Genomic DNA, 13,273 nt, shown 5'->3' on the forward strand with positions numbered 1-13,273 from the left:
CTTTTTAGCCTTACGTTCCTCCTGTGATTCTAGAATCTGGATTCACACTAAGCCGCTGTTCTCAGAAGGCTGTAATAGTGTTGGTGAATGACCTCCTTATGGCCATGATCCTTTAGTGCTCATTTCTGGCTTTCACATTAACTGCGGCAAAACGTTAAAGGATTAAAGTCTACTTTGGAACGTTATTTTTTCATTTTTAAGATTGGATTTCTTTGTTTCAGGCAATGGAATATAAAGGCTGGGCAGATACACTCTTCGTTATACAGTTTACACTCTCATGTGTAATGGGGTAAGGATTTACTTTAACTTTAGTGGTGTTTCCTCCAAGTAGTAGTCTCTCTACTGTATCCCCACCAATAGATACTAAGGAAGGGCCTGCTCTGTAGTCAATATGCACGTAAAACTCCCATTAATGTTAATTGTGGGGAGAATAATCTTTGCAGAGAAGTTCTACTGTTGATAACGTACTAATCAGTAGAAAGTCCAATTTCAGTGGTGGCACAAAATAGTTTTGGAAAGTTTATTCCTTAAAAGGTTGTCTCATGAGTTAGAAATTCAGATGCTACTGTATATTCTGATTTTTTGAGAGACTGCATAGCCGTAATGTTTTTTATTTTCTTAAATCTAGCTGTTTTTATGAGCAATGGCATATTTTACTATTTCCTTTTACTCAAACTAGTAGAGTCTTACCAACTCTCACTTTGCTAATCTACAAACTTGATTCCACGAACTCCAGTGGTCTTGGCCCGCTTCTTAGTAAGAATTAAATAATAGAGTGTGGGTGGTAATGAAGTCATTACTAAGATTTCATTACTTTAAAATATAGTTTGAGACACTTACGAACATAACTTCTTATAAATAAAACTAAAAAATGCCTGTCAAACTAAACTACCTGTAGAATTTGTGCTGTAGTATACTTATGTTTTCTGGTCTGTTTGCTCACTCACTAATTTCCAAAATTTAGTGATCACAAAAGGGTTGCCCTGTTAATGCGAATTAGTGAGGTCCTCCTGTACAATGCAGTATAGTATATAGCGTACATGATAGTGTGGGGACACTGTTGCTATGTATTTTGACAGATAACTTTACTCTATCGTGAGTTATACAGGTTTTTCCAAACAAGTAGTTCTGGAAACTCTGTAGTATGGCATATAATTAAGAGCAGGGAGAGAGATGGCATTTTAGTATAATAAATGCACCCTCAAATGATGAAAAGCTGAATGTTGTGTTTTTGTTTTGTTTTTTCTGCTGCAGGTTTATTTTGATGTACTCCACAGTTCTTTGCACTCAGTATAATTCTGCTCTTACAACTACAATAGTTGGCTGTATTAAGGTAAATTTCATAAATCTCTTAAATATTTGTCAAGTTTATTAAGTTTCCATTTCCTGTGTTACAACAGTGCCTGTATGATGCTTACAAAAGCAGCATAAATGTTTATGTTCTCAGAGGCTTTTGTATGAGTGGAAGGGGTATAGAGAGCTAAGTAGGAATTTTTGGTAACTTGGAGGATAAAATTAGTCTAGAGAAACCAAGAACAGTAAGCCAAATCTTCATGATTGTCTCTCTCAATGCCAATTCAAGGATGTGACCTCCCATTTACTCGCCTGTGGTTCTTACTATGTGTTGTGGGGCACCATAACTAAAGCCTAGCAAAATATTCACACTTATGAATTATGAATAACGTTAATAAAAGAAAGGAAAGAAAAAAACCTGTGAGCTATAACCAATGGCTATTTCAGTCATAATCTCTTCTGTATTTCTCTATTATGGAGAGATTACACCATTGAGGATGAGTCTGGACTCCTGGGGATGTTGTTCCCTAGATAAATTAAGACCAACGTGTATTATTCTGCAATTCAGGTGGTGAGTTCTATCTCAGTGGAGCATAGATAATTATCATAGTTTGTACCTGGGTGAAGGAATTTCATTTAAGGGTTGGTGAATCCTGTTTGGTTATCAGTCCTAACCTAAACAATTTACAGATGGGCAGAGGTAAGTGATCTTAGCTAAATCCTATGAATCTGGAGAAAATATTTAACTTGTTTACTTAAAAGAAGCCATTCAAAAATTACTAATTTAAAATAATAATGTTTCTTAACACACCAAAGCACTTTAAGGAGAGGTTATGAGGCTGGCAATTTACTGAAAATTAAGCATAGGAATCATAGAAATGCAGGACTGGCAGGGACCTTGATAGGTCATCTAGTCCAATCCCCTGCACTGAGGCAGGACTAAGGTGTTATCTGCATCATTGCTGACAGGTGTTTGTCTAACATGTTCTTTAAAACCTCCAATGATGGAGATTCCACATCCTCCCTAGGTAATTTATTCCAGTGCTTAATTACCCTGACAGTTAGTAAGTTTTTCCTAATGTCTAACTTGAGTCTACCTTGCTGCAATTTAAGCCCATTACTTCTTGTCCTGTCCTCAGTGGTTAAGGAAAACTATTTATCACTCTTCTCTTTATAACAACCTTTTACGTCCATGAAGGTTGTTATGTTCCCCTCAGTTTTCTCTTCTCCAAACTAAACAAACCCATTTTTTTCCCAATATTTCTTTATAGGTCATGTTTTCTAGACCTGTAATCATTTTTGTTGCTCATTTTTACATTCAAATTAAATTCCACTACTTCAGTTTATCAAGGTTAGCTTATGTCGGCTCTCCAGGAGTGCATAGCCTAAACAAGCTGCGGTTTAGCAGGTTTAAGCTGTTACTACTTTACTTACAATAGCATTTCAATAGTCCAGTAAGATCATTACCAGAATAATTTACAACTAATTTGTTGGCAGTGCTTTTGCAAACTTCTTGTCAACAGTGTTAAAAGTCTTGGTGAAGTTACCAGGTTGCAGAAGCAATGCTAGACTAGAGGGTTGCTTCCTTTTCATGCTGTTTTCTGGCTTCTTTGTCATCTCAACTATCTTGTTGCTGCTGCAGTTTGTTTGTAGAGCTGTTGATTTGAAGGTATGAGGTGAACAGGCTGAGCTGAGAACTGAAGTATCCAGTGTCCAAGTCTATTTTCTTTCTATAGTCTGATGGAAGGTGGAAGACTCACCTCTTTCAGGGGCTTGGCTGGATTCAAATATCAGCTGCTGTCACCTTTCACTTGCTCAATGCCTTCATGGGATGGACCTGGCAACATATTCAACTTGGGAATATGCCATCTACTAATGCATGTGCAGTTGGGTTGTAATTCATCAGCTTTTTGGTTATTGCTTTTATCTTTGTGGTGGGAAATTCTCAGAGTGTCTTTTTAAAGTTTTTAATACCTTTCTTTTATTCAGTTAACTTTCTGAGAATTCTCTGTAGTAACTCATTTGAAACTTTCCTGGGTGTCTGGCTGGTGAGTCTTGCCTACATGCTCAGGGTTTAGCTGGTCACCATATTTGGGGTCGGGAAGGAATTTTCCTCCAGGGCAGATTAGCAGAAGCCCTGGGGTTTTTTTTGCCTTCCTCTGCAGCATGGGGCACGGGTCACTTGCTGGAAGATTCTCTGCACCTTGAAGTCTTTAAACCATGATTTGAGGACTTCAATGGCTCAGACACAGGTTTGATACAGGACTGGGTGGGTGAGATTCTGTGGCCTGCGTTGTGCAGGAGGTCAGACTAGATGATCATAATGGTTCCTTCTGACCTTAAAGTCTATGATTCAAACGTGGCTGTTTTCATGATTCCTAAAGAGGGTCTTTCAACTTAAATGGTAACCAGATAAATTACTTTTTTCCCTTAACTATACATGCAGAGGTGATTCTTGTCTTCCTAAGGAGTAAACGTGCCAGATAGCTAATTAGTTCCTCAATAAATACAGATATTTTATACTCCAATGACTTTTTATATTAACCAGATGTAGCAAGGTCTCTTGATTCTATATTAGTGGATAAAACATCTTACTATTCACATAATATCAGGAAGTTTTGCCTTCGATGCTTGCATTTAGAGACACGCATTTGCAAATGAACATAAAAAAGAAGCCTATACTATCTTAACCCTTTAAGAATTTTCACCTTTAAATGGAAAGTAACTAATAACTTCTATAAAATGTTTTCCCAACTACACATTTCCCTTAAAGTTAAAAGTCTGGAGACTTTAGTGCATTATACTGACAACTGGGCATTGCTGGAGGTCTCTTCTATTTGATTTCAGACTTGCATTGTGTGTTTTCCTCATGGCGTAGGTATTGGGCAACCATGTGAATATACTACAGTGCTGTATCCAGTAGTGTGCGAAACCAATCTGCTCCTGAATGCCAGTGCTATAGGGGTTGGAACCATGTGTTTTTTGTACTGGGATAACATATGTAGATCACGGGATCCCAGAAAAACACACAGACTTGAGCAAACGCACGCATGAACTCCCTGCTTCTCCTTCCATGCACAGGTGTTCCCCTAATTCACTTCTGCTTCTTTATCTTGCTCTCCTCTGTGGACTATCATCTCTCTCCTCCCTCTTTCCTCTAGGCTCTAATCTCCAAACAAGATGACCATACCTGCTTGCTTGGAGAAATGAACAAAGTCATCTCTGGCAAACTGCCTCAGGGGGAGGTACTGAGGCTTTTTGAAAGTTTGTTTTTAGCCATCCCTTGCCGTAAACTTTAAGAACAGAACAAAGGAGGCTATTTTTACTTTTTATTTTTAAAATATTTTGATTCATCTATCAAATATATTGGATTCCTCAGAATAAGGGGACTAAGTTTGTGGAATTCACTGTTGCATTGAGTAGGCTTAAGGTGGTGTTGCGTAAAGCAAAGTAGGCAGCTCTGTTGTAGTCAGTGACACCAAGGTCAGACCAAAACACAAGAATGTCAATCTGCCAAAGATCAAAATAGTGTGTATGCTTAGCCAGAGAAGTACCATTTCCAAACAGCGATAGAAGTATAATTCAACTGGTCTGGGGCACTTGCATATATGCTATTTTCATGCTGGACAAAGGCAATCATAATACTTTGTTTATGTTTATGCAATTGGAAACCAACCATAATTCTGTATGACATAACTGAAATTATGAAATGACTGTGTTTAGGATTGCAGTGAATTATAAATTGGAAATAGAAAGACCTTTCAGGTCCTCTAATCCATAGGTTGAAACAGCCAGTCTACATAAATAGATTGACATTATTAGGTTTCACTTGTTCTTTTTGGCATATCACCATCTCTAAGACATTCTCCAGGCAAGATTCTGTCCTCATTTAAATCTGTGCAACCCCATTGTATCTAATAAGTTAGCACAGGTGTAATTGAAGATAGGATTTGGTCCTGACATTAATTAACTATTCCATTGCTTTGGGAGCCACAATAGAATCCAGCTCGCCCTTCTAGTTTCTTGGCTTGACATGGTTAAGAGGTCAGAGGATAGACAAGGAATACATAGAGAGAAAAGATACAGAGGCTTTTATGTTGTATCCCTTTCCAAGAGCCCTCCCATGTCTGTCTGGGCCCTTTCCATTCATTGGTACGAGTTTTCAATAGTGATCTGTAGCTGCCAGCATCTGTATATGGATCTCTGCTGGGTAAATTCTTGAATATCTTTTGCCTCATGCACTGGGATTAAGCTCCTGTGGAGCCCTGCTGTAGAAGCCCTGTGAATGGTTGTGTGGTTGAAAGCTGAGGATATTGAACTTTGGCATGACTGGAGATCTAAATGAAGTCTTTAACAAAACCAGTGACGCCTGAGGGGAAATGGGAAACCAATAAAAACATATTGGAACTAAAAAGCTACTGTTGAAGGTGTTAGGCCTAGAATTAGGGCTGCCAGCAGTATGTGTAGTTTTGGAAATACATAACTTTTTAAGGGTAAGGATTTTTGTACATGTCAGCATCTGTCTACTTGCAGATAAGGAAGAGAGGCAGAGCAAGAGAACGACTGGCTTTCTGAAGAATTCAGTGCTCTAGGTACATTGTTGTAAGGTTGTCTAGCAGAAGCATTTTTTCCCCTATGTTGCAGCCTTTGCTTTGCAGGGTGGGAGAAAACATTTTTGGGGCTCAGTAGCGGAATATGAAGGAAAAACAGTAAGACAAGGGGAAAAAAACCATAAGGCCTGAATATTTTAATATTACCAGTAGCCCTGATATGGTAACTTTCAAGTCAGTATTATAAATACAAATGTCAGTATCTTTCACACAGTTATCTCTTCTGACTCTCTTCTATTCATTTCAGTATCCTGTTTATGCCAGTGGAATATACATAAACACTGTTTAAAAATTCTAAGCAAAATGTGTAAATCTTTTTTTTTTTTTTTCCTTTCCAGAATATATTAATAACCTATATCGGAATGTTTTTTGGAGGAGACTATATTTTCACATGGACAAACTTCATTGGGTTAAATATCAGGTAAGAAAACTGAAGACCGGTCTTGAATGTATGTAACACTTCAAAATAACTTGTAAATTGAGCAACTTGCTATTGAATTACTGAAAGAAGTATTGAACCATCCAAATAGGATCACTTTCCAAAATAGAACTGCACTTTTTTGAATTCTGGTGGGAGGAATCTACTACAAAGCTAATGTGTAGGAAGTGTTAAGTCTTGATCCTGAAAACAGTTACGGATGTGAGTAGTCCTATTGATATCAAGGGATTTATGTGCATAAAATTAAGTATGTGCCTAATTGCTTGCAGGATCGTGCTCTTGTCATAGCTTTTAGTTAACATTTTTTTGTATCACCAGCTTAATGTTCCATCATTTTTGGTAACAGATTTGTTTGGAGGTAAAGGAAGAGGAAAATGCGGGGTTTTAAAGGGATAAAACCTTTCGTAGAAGCGTGTGTGTGTGTGTGTATGTATTCAGGATGACGATTATGGGTGTATCTTTTATAAAAATAAAAGCATATTTTCTTCCTGGCATCTTATTTTTACATGAAATGCTGGGTGCTATTCAAAACACATGTAGGAGGGTGAACTTTAGGCTGTGTGAAGTAATACCATGTCACCCTCAAGCTGTCTCAAGGATTTGTATACATTTGAAACTTAAAAAGCAAATTATTTGCTATGCTAATTACTAAAGTATGTTGTAAGTTTCAAAGAGGAATCGGTAAACCCAAAAGCGAGGCACCTAAAGCCAATTGCTCAATTGGTAACATCATTAAACAGGGGAGAAAAACAAAATAACTGAAGTTCCTTTCTGCTGGATGCAAGGTCATCAGTCAGAACCAGCGCTGTCCATAATCTTGTTTTGGATGAAGAATTTAGCCTTGTTTGCATCGCTAGAAAGACATGGGTCAGTGCTGCCTCCAGCCCAGCCCTAGCACAGCTAGTCCTCCAGCCACAAGCCCAGACAAACTCCGGAATGCGCCAGCAAAAAGGAGAGGACATGGAGTAGCAGTCCTGTTTGTATCCTAGCTCTGATTCAGAAACATTCCACCCCAGAAACTAAATCTTTCAGGTGCATCCATAGGACCTGTGAGGTGAAGGACAAGAGGAATCTAGGACTCCTAGTGGTGTACTGTCCTCCAGATGGAAAGCCAGTCAACTTCTGGAAGGAACTAACAGAGCTACTGCCAAGCATGGTACTCCAGATTCCTTGTCCTCTGTGAAATATGTGCAGCTCAACATATGTTAGATCCTACCTTCAGTGTACGTGTAGATATTAGAGGCATCCCCAATGTACCACTCTCCTGGTCTAATCACCAGGTCTTACAGGACTACACCACTGCAATAAAGGAGGCAAAAGCAAGCCTCCGCCTTCTCCTCCACAGAGCTGTTTTAAGTAGGGAACCAGCTAGTCAAATGTGATTGCATAGCTTAGACACCAGACCCAAGCACTGACTGCTGTGAGGAGCTGTTGGCTTTGGTGAGATCAACAGAATACATAAGAAGCTAATGGACAAAGAACTCTACCCCGACTAGACTGTATTATCTGCCCCACCACCCTGACTGAGTCTGGCCTGATCACACATGCTGAAGCTCAAAAAGCCCTGTAAAATATTAGAGCCGAAACTTGTGAAACAGATCCATACCCCTTCTGGCTGGTAAAAGCCAATGAAGAATTATGCACACTACTAATGGATACAGTCAGATCCTCCTGCAGAGAAGAAAAGTCACCTACCAAACTCCTTGGGGAGGAGGGGGGAAAGGAACAGTTCACCCAATCCTCAAGAAAACATCCCTTGACCCTGAAGATCTCTCCAATTGCACTCCTGTCTCCAGCCTCCCATTCCATGGCAAAATAATTGAGAAATCAGCAGCCACCATGCTCCAGCATGTGAATCAGCCAGCATAGTGGATACCTGACAGCTAGGGCACAGAGCAGTGGCAGCGCTGTTGGCACTAAAATATGACCACTTCATGGCCATGGACACGGTCAAGATCTCTGTGTTCGCACTGCTGGATCTCTCTGCAGGTTTGACACAGTGGACAACAAGGTACAGCTACATGACACAGGAGGAGTAGATGGCCCAGCACTACAGTGGCTCCAGTTGTTCCTCTCTATCACTGCTTAGCCTTTCCGGAGGGCCTCATCTCTGGGGTCCTATAGGGATTCATACTATCCCCACTTCTCTCCAATAACTACGTGAGACCATTTTGTGGGGAGAGAGGGGAGATGCTGGGGGCCTAACTGCCAACTAAACTGAAATACATCATTCTCCATGGATGAAAGCACCAACACTACTAAAATGTCAGAATGCCTACAAGAAATCAGCGCTTGGATGAAGAGCAGCTGAGTCAAGCTGGACCCTGGCAAGACCGAAGTGGTGATAGTTGGAAGGGGGGAAATGCTCTGAGCCGAGTGGTTGTCTTCTTTCATTGATGGCACACAGACCCCATTCATCAAAGTGCTGCGAAGCCTCTGGACTCTCTTGGACTCCGAAGCTTGGGTGACAGGTAGCATCAATATCTAAACATTCTTTTTACCTCCAGCTACCTAAAAAGGTGTTGTCCCTTCCCCCCCCCCCCCCCCCCTCCCCCCCCCCCCGACAAGGCCCTGACTGCCAGGATCCATGCATTAGTAATCTCCCGGTGGGGTTACTATGATTTGCTGTATCTGAAGCTGAATGTGAACATGATGCATGGGCACCAGCTGCTCTGTGAACATATTAGGCCCATGCTCAAAACCCTCCACTGCCTCCTAATTAGTTTCCAATGCCAATTTAAACCTTTGGTCTTAAATTTTCAAAAGCCAAATTTCAATTGGCTGCACTCCTCTGGGACAGTGCGGATCACAAAGCCTGTGACCTAGGAGGTGAGAGCTGGGGATAGAGCGTTCTCTGTTGAGGGGATACCACTCTGGAACAAAAAGAACAAGGAGTACATGTGACACCTTGGAGACGAACACATTTATTTGGGCATAAGCTTTTGTGGGCTAAAACCTACTTCATCAGATGCATGCAGTGGAAAATACAGTAGGAACACACAGACACGGGTTGCCATACCAACTGTAACAAGTCTTTTAGAGAGGTCAAGTGAATCCAGAATCTGACCATCTTTAGGAAATGCTCTAAAACCTTCCTCTTCGCTAAAGCCTTTTCACTATAAGAATGACACAACACTGATGTCCCCCTTCCACCCAATAAACCCCTACTAACTAAAAAGAAAATTAATAAATTCAAAAACCCTACCCCACACAGTGTGTTTGCCCCAGAAGGGAGAAGTGCCAGAGACTCGATTAAGTGCATTAGGGACTTCGCTACTGCTATTAATTTGTTTTACATGGAAGATGCTCAGATACTACAGTGATGAGCAGCAGTACTAAACCCTAAAATAGACAGACATATGAATGAAACGACAATCTGCAGTTAAACTATCAGGATTAAAGAAAATTATGGTTATCGATCATTTTACTTCACGGCATAAGCAAATCATCAGCTGGAGTAATGAGTAGATTGTCCCTCCTTGACATATTGTAGCATTTATGGGGTCTCGTGCCTTTCTCTGAAGCATCCTGTCCTAACTACTGTATGAGGATAGGTAATTGGACTACTTGGTTCATTGATCATCATCTGCTACAGCATACCCAATGTAACTGTGTAGATTTCATGTGTTGAGATCGCATAAGGGAAAATAACTTAAACTTAATTTAAAAAACCAAAACCCAGAGACTTACCTTTTCAACTGATAAATACCTAAAACAAACAACCCCTTCCCCCCGATCCCCAATTCTACCAACTTAAATGGTTATCTTCAAAAGCCATTTTTAAAATAATAACACATACCTCCCTGGTGCTCTTTTTAAAACATTCAGAAATGCATCTGCACCTAGTAAGAATGCACTGCTCGTTCTAGGCACTACTGGGAACATCAGGGGTTGTTTGGTATTCAGTGCACATAAACTGAAAGTTGATACAATCCTGACCTACATTTGACTGATCTAAAAGGCATCCTTGGTTTGTTTGGGGGGGCGGGGGGGGGGGGGGGGGGGGGAAGGTTAAGTGTGTGTGTTTTTTGTTTTTTTTTTTGTTTGGTTTTTTTTAATGCTCTGGCTGAATATTTACAGCTCAAATTATATAAAGTCTCCAAATAGTGCCACTGGTTTCATTACCAAAAAAAAAAAAAACTATTTTAAGGTGGAGAGGTTGTGCGGCTAAAATATGCCTGTAAATTTGGACCATTCTCTGTTTCTACCTTTTAAAAAGATAAATTTTAAATTTGTAACTAAAGGTAGTAAGAGAGAATGAAATTACTTAAGCTTTTTAATGTACTTGGGCATACGGTATTTTATGGTCTGACACGGGTCAAGGGATAATCTAAATAAATAAAATGACCTCAAAAGAAACTCTGTTTTTAGCTCTGCATAGAACACACACATTCCTTTTTCCTTTATGTTCTTCTGAATGGTAACTTCACAAATTAAAGTCTCTAGATATTTAGTGGTTGGAGAAAATGGGTTATAAATCAGATTGAACAAAATATGAACCGTATGGAGAGGAGAGGATTGATTTCAAGGGGGTAGGGGGAGAATCAGCTAGCTAAATCAAGTTTATGGCTGACACTTCACCACCTTGCTCAGACTCCTCCTTTTACCAACTTCCTTTGTTCCTTTTGCAGCCTATATAAAACTGGGGCGGGGGGGGACGGGACAGCAGAGTATCATCAAAAATTTGTATTTCTGTGGCTGGCCAGTTATTTATAGGCCCACCCCAACTCCTGTACCACCAGGCCTAGTGTTTGGTATATCTGCATAATGAGATCCTTGAATATTTTGGTACAATGGTAGGAATGAATCAAAATTCAGAATAATCTCTGTACTGGATTCTAGGTAAAAGTGTTAATTAGTAAATTGGAGAAGGAATGCACAATTAAAATATGTTTAGAGTATGTAGAATGGTACTTATGTGATAATTTACATGGAGTTCTAACATTAATATGCATCATTTCTCTCTTTTACCTAAAAATGTGTTTTGTAGTATTGCTGGAAGCCTGGTGTATTCTTACATCACTTTTACAGAAGAGCAATTGAACAAGCAGTCTGAAGCTACTATCAAGATGGATATTAAAGGAAAAAGCTCAGTATGACCAGGGGATTACTTATAAGAAGTAACTCCTTGTTTTTTGTTTTTTTTCTAACGATCACTGGCAGTATACAGTAAAAATATTACAATGTGGGTGTGTGTTACAGAATAATGCTGGTACTCTGCATTTGCACAATCTAAATATGCTGCCTTTTTAAAAATTTTATTAAAAAGATTTATAACTGACTGCACATTAAATATACAGCTGGTTAATTTAATCTAGACTATGAGGAATACATCTTTTGTAATTTATTATGATCAAATCTGGTGGTAGAACCGTGCACAGATGATGTAAACACTTTGATTTTACAGGAGTACCATTAATATTCTTAGATACAATTTTGTTTTCTTGCAAGAAAACGTGTCCTAACCTATCATTTACAGTTTAGCTTGCATCTGGGTTGTCTTGCAGCTAAGCATATCAATGGGCAATAATAAATATTTTTAATTAGCTTTTAGGGTGAATGATTGACTCAGCTCCATCCCCTTCATACTGTCTAAAAGGGCCAGGGTGATGTCAAGGGTCTCAAAAAGCCCTGCATCCCTTTCAGGGCAGAATTCCTCAGTTCAGGCACATCAGGCTGCCTTCGGAGGAACCCCTCACAAACCCTGGTGTGGGGGCATGCCAGTTGTGGGGATGAGTGGGTTGGTATTGGGGGTAGAAGTGTTGCTGTAGCACGGAGCCTTGTGGAGATTCTGGGCAGTGCTGCAGCCCAGAAGACCCCTGCGGGAAACTATTGTAGCTTAGATAAGCCCCCCGGGGGTGGAACAGGGAGGACTCTCCAGTCCCTGAAGCAGTTGGGCAAAAAGATGATTTAAAGTCAGCATAGGTCCCTCTGTGCTGGGCTGCAAGTTCTGTGCTGTGCCTCATGGAGAGGCAACATGGAATCTCACCCCTTCCCTCAGAAAACGCAAGCGAACAGATTAGTTTACTTTATTTTCGAGAAGGAAGCTACTGAAGCAGGGTAACATTTATAGACTTTCACTAACTATAAGCCAACTGTAGGCCCTGCATAGATCATGAAAAGAAGATACATATTTTTGGCAATTTTGATTTCTTGTCAATATTATGCTTTCAGAGGAACAAGAAAAAGGGAAAGAAAAGAGTTTTTTCTCTAGAGCTAGAATATATATACAGAAATGGAGGGAGACTGAAATGTAACTCCTTTTTTTATTTACTAAGGAAAGGAATGGCTCTGCAACATTGCATATGCAAGTGCCGATCTTTCAGCAGAAGTATCAATTCTACAATACACTCTTATTTCAGTCAGTCATCCGGTTTTAAGTTTTTGGTCAAAACATTGGCTTGAATAGTCAATGATTTTAGTAGATGTTTAATTTTTTTCATTAACTTTTAAGCCTGTACTCATCCTGCTCAGATTCTGCATGCCTCACAACAGCTTAGTACCTCTTCTTGTAAAGCTGATGTAGGATGGTGAAATTCAAGAATAGGTGGTGGGGTGATGGTACACCACCTTCCAATTTTACATAATATATTGGAGAACTCAGCAGGGAAGCACTGAAATAAAATAAGACCTATCCTGCAGTCATACATGAGTAACTTTACTTACATTAGTAATCCCACTGGACAACTTAATAAGTAAAGGTACTCACGTGCATAAGTTTTTGCAGGGTAAGGTCTAGCACTCATTCAAAATCAAGTGAAAATCTGTGTCTAAAAGACTTTTTTAAATGAATTAATGTTTTTGATTCCCTTCCAATCCCAGTACCAAGTGTGCCCCGTTATTCTGAAACAATAGTAAAAGAATAAATTTGAAATACGTTATCTTTTTAGTTTAATAAATGAACAGTTAATCCATATATAACATTTTGTGC

General features: G+C 39.6%; 1 protein-coding gene across 2 annotated transcripts in view; it reads left to right on the forward strand.

Annotated features, from left to right (window-relative positions):
- LOC113407486 (UDP-N-acetylglucosamine/UDP-glucose/GDP-mannose transporter) overlaps window positions 1–11,606 on the forward strand; it is a 30,172-nt gene extending 18,566 nt beyond the window's left edge. The window contains exons 9-12 of one of the 2 annotated variants that reach the window (XM_026656074.1): window positions 222–289; window positions 1,255–1,333; window positions 6,242–6,324; window positions 11,333–11,606. In XM_026656074.1, coding sequence (XP_026511859.1) covers window positions 222–289; window positions 1,255–1,333; window positions 6,242–6,324; window positions 11,333–11,441 — 339 coding nt within the window. In that variant the 3' untranslated portion in view covers window positions 11,442–11,606. The remainder of the gene's footprint in view (window positions 1–221; window positions 290–1,254; window positions 1,334–6,241; window positions 6,325–11,332) is intronic. The other variant, XM_026656075.1, reaches the window with a different exon arrangement.
- The last annotated feature ends 1,667 nt before the right edge of the window (window positions 11,607–13,273 follow it).

Source organism: Terrapene carolina, unplaced genomic scaffold (assembly GCF_002925995.2).
Source record: "Terrapene carolina triunguis isolate 2854851 unplaced genomic scaffold, T_m_triunguis-2.0 Scaffold211, whole genome shotgun sequence".
Lineage (NCBI taxonomy): Eukaryota > Metazoa > Chordata > Testudines > Emydidae > Terrapene > Terrapene triunguis.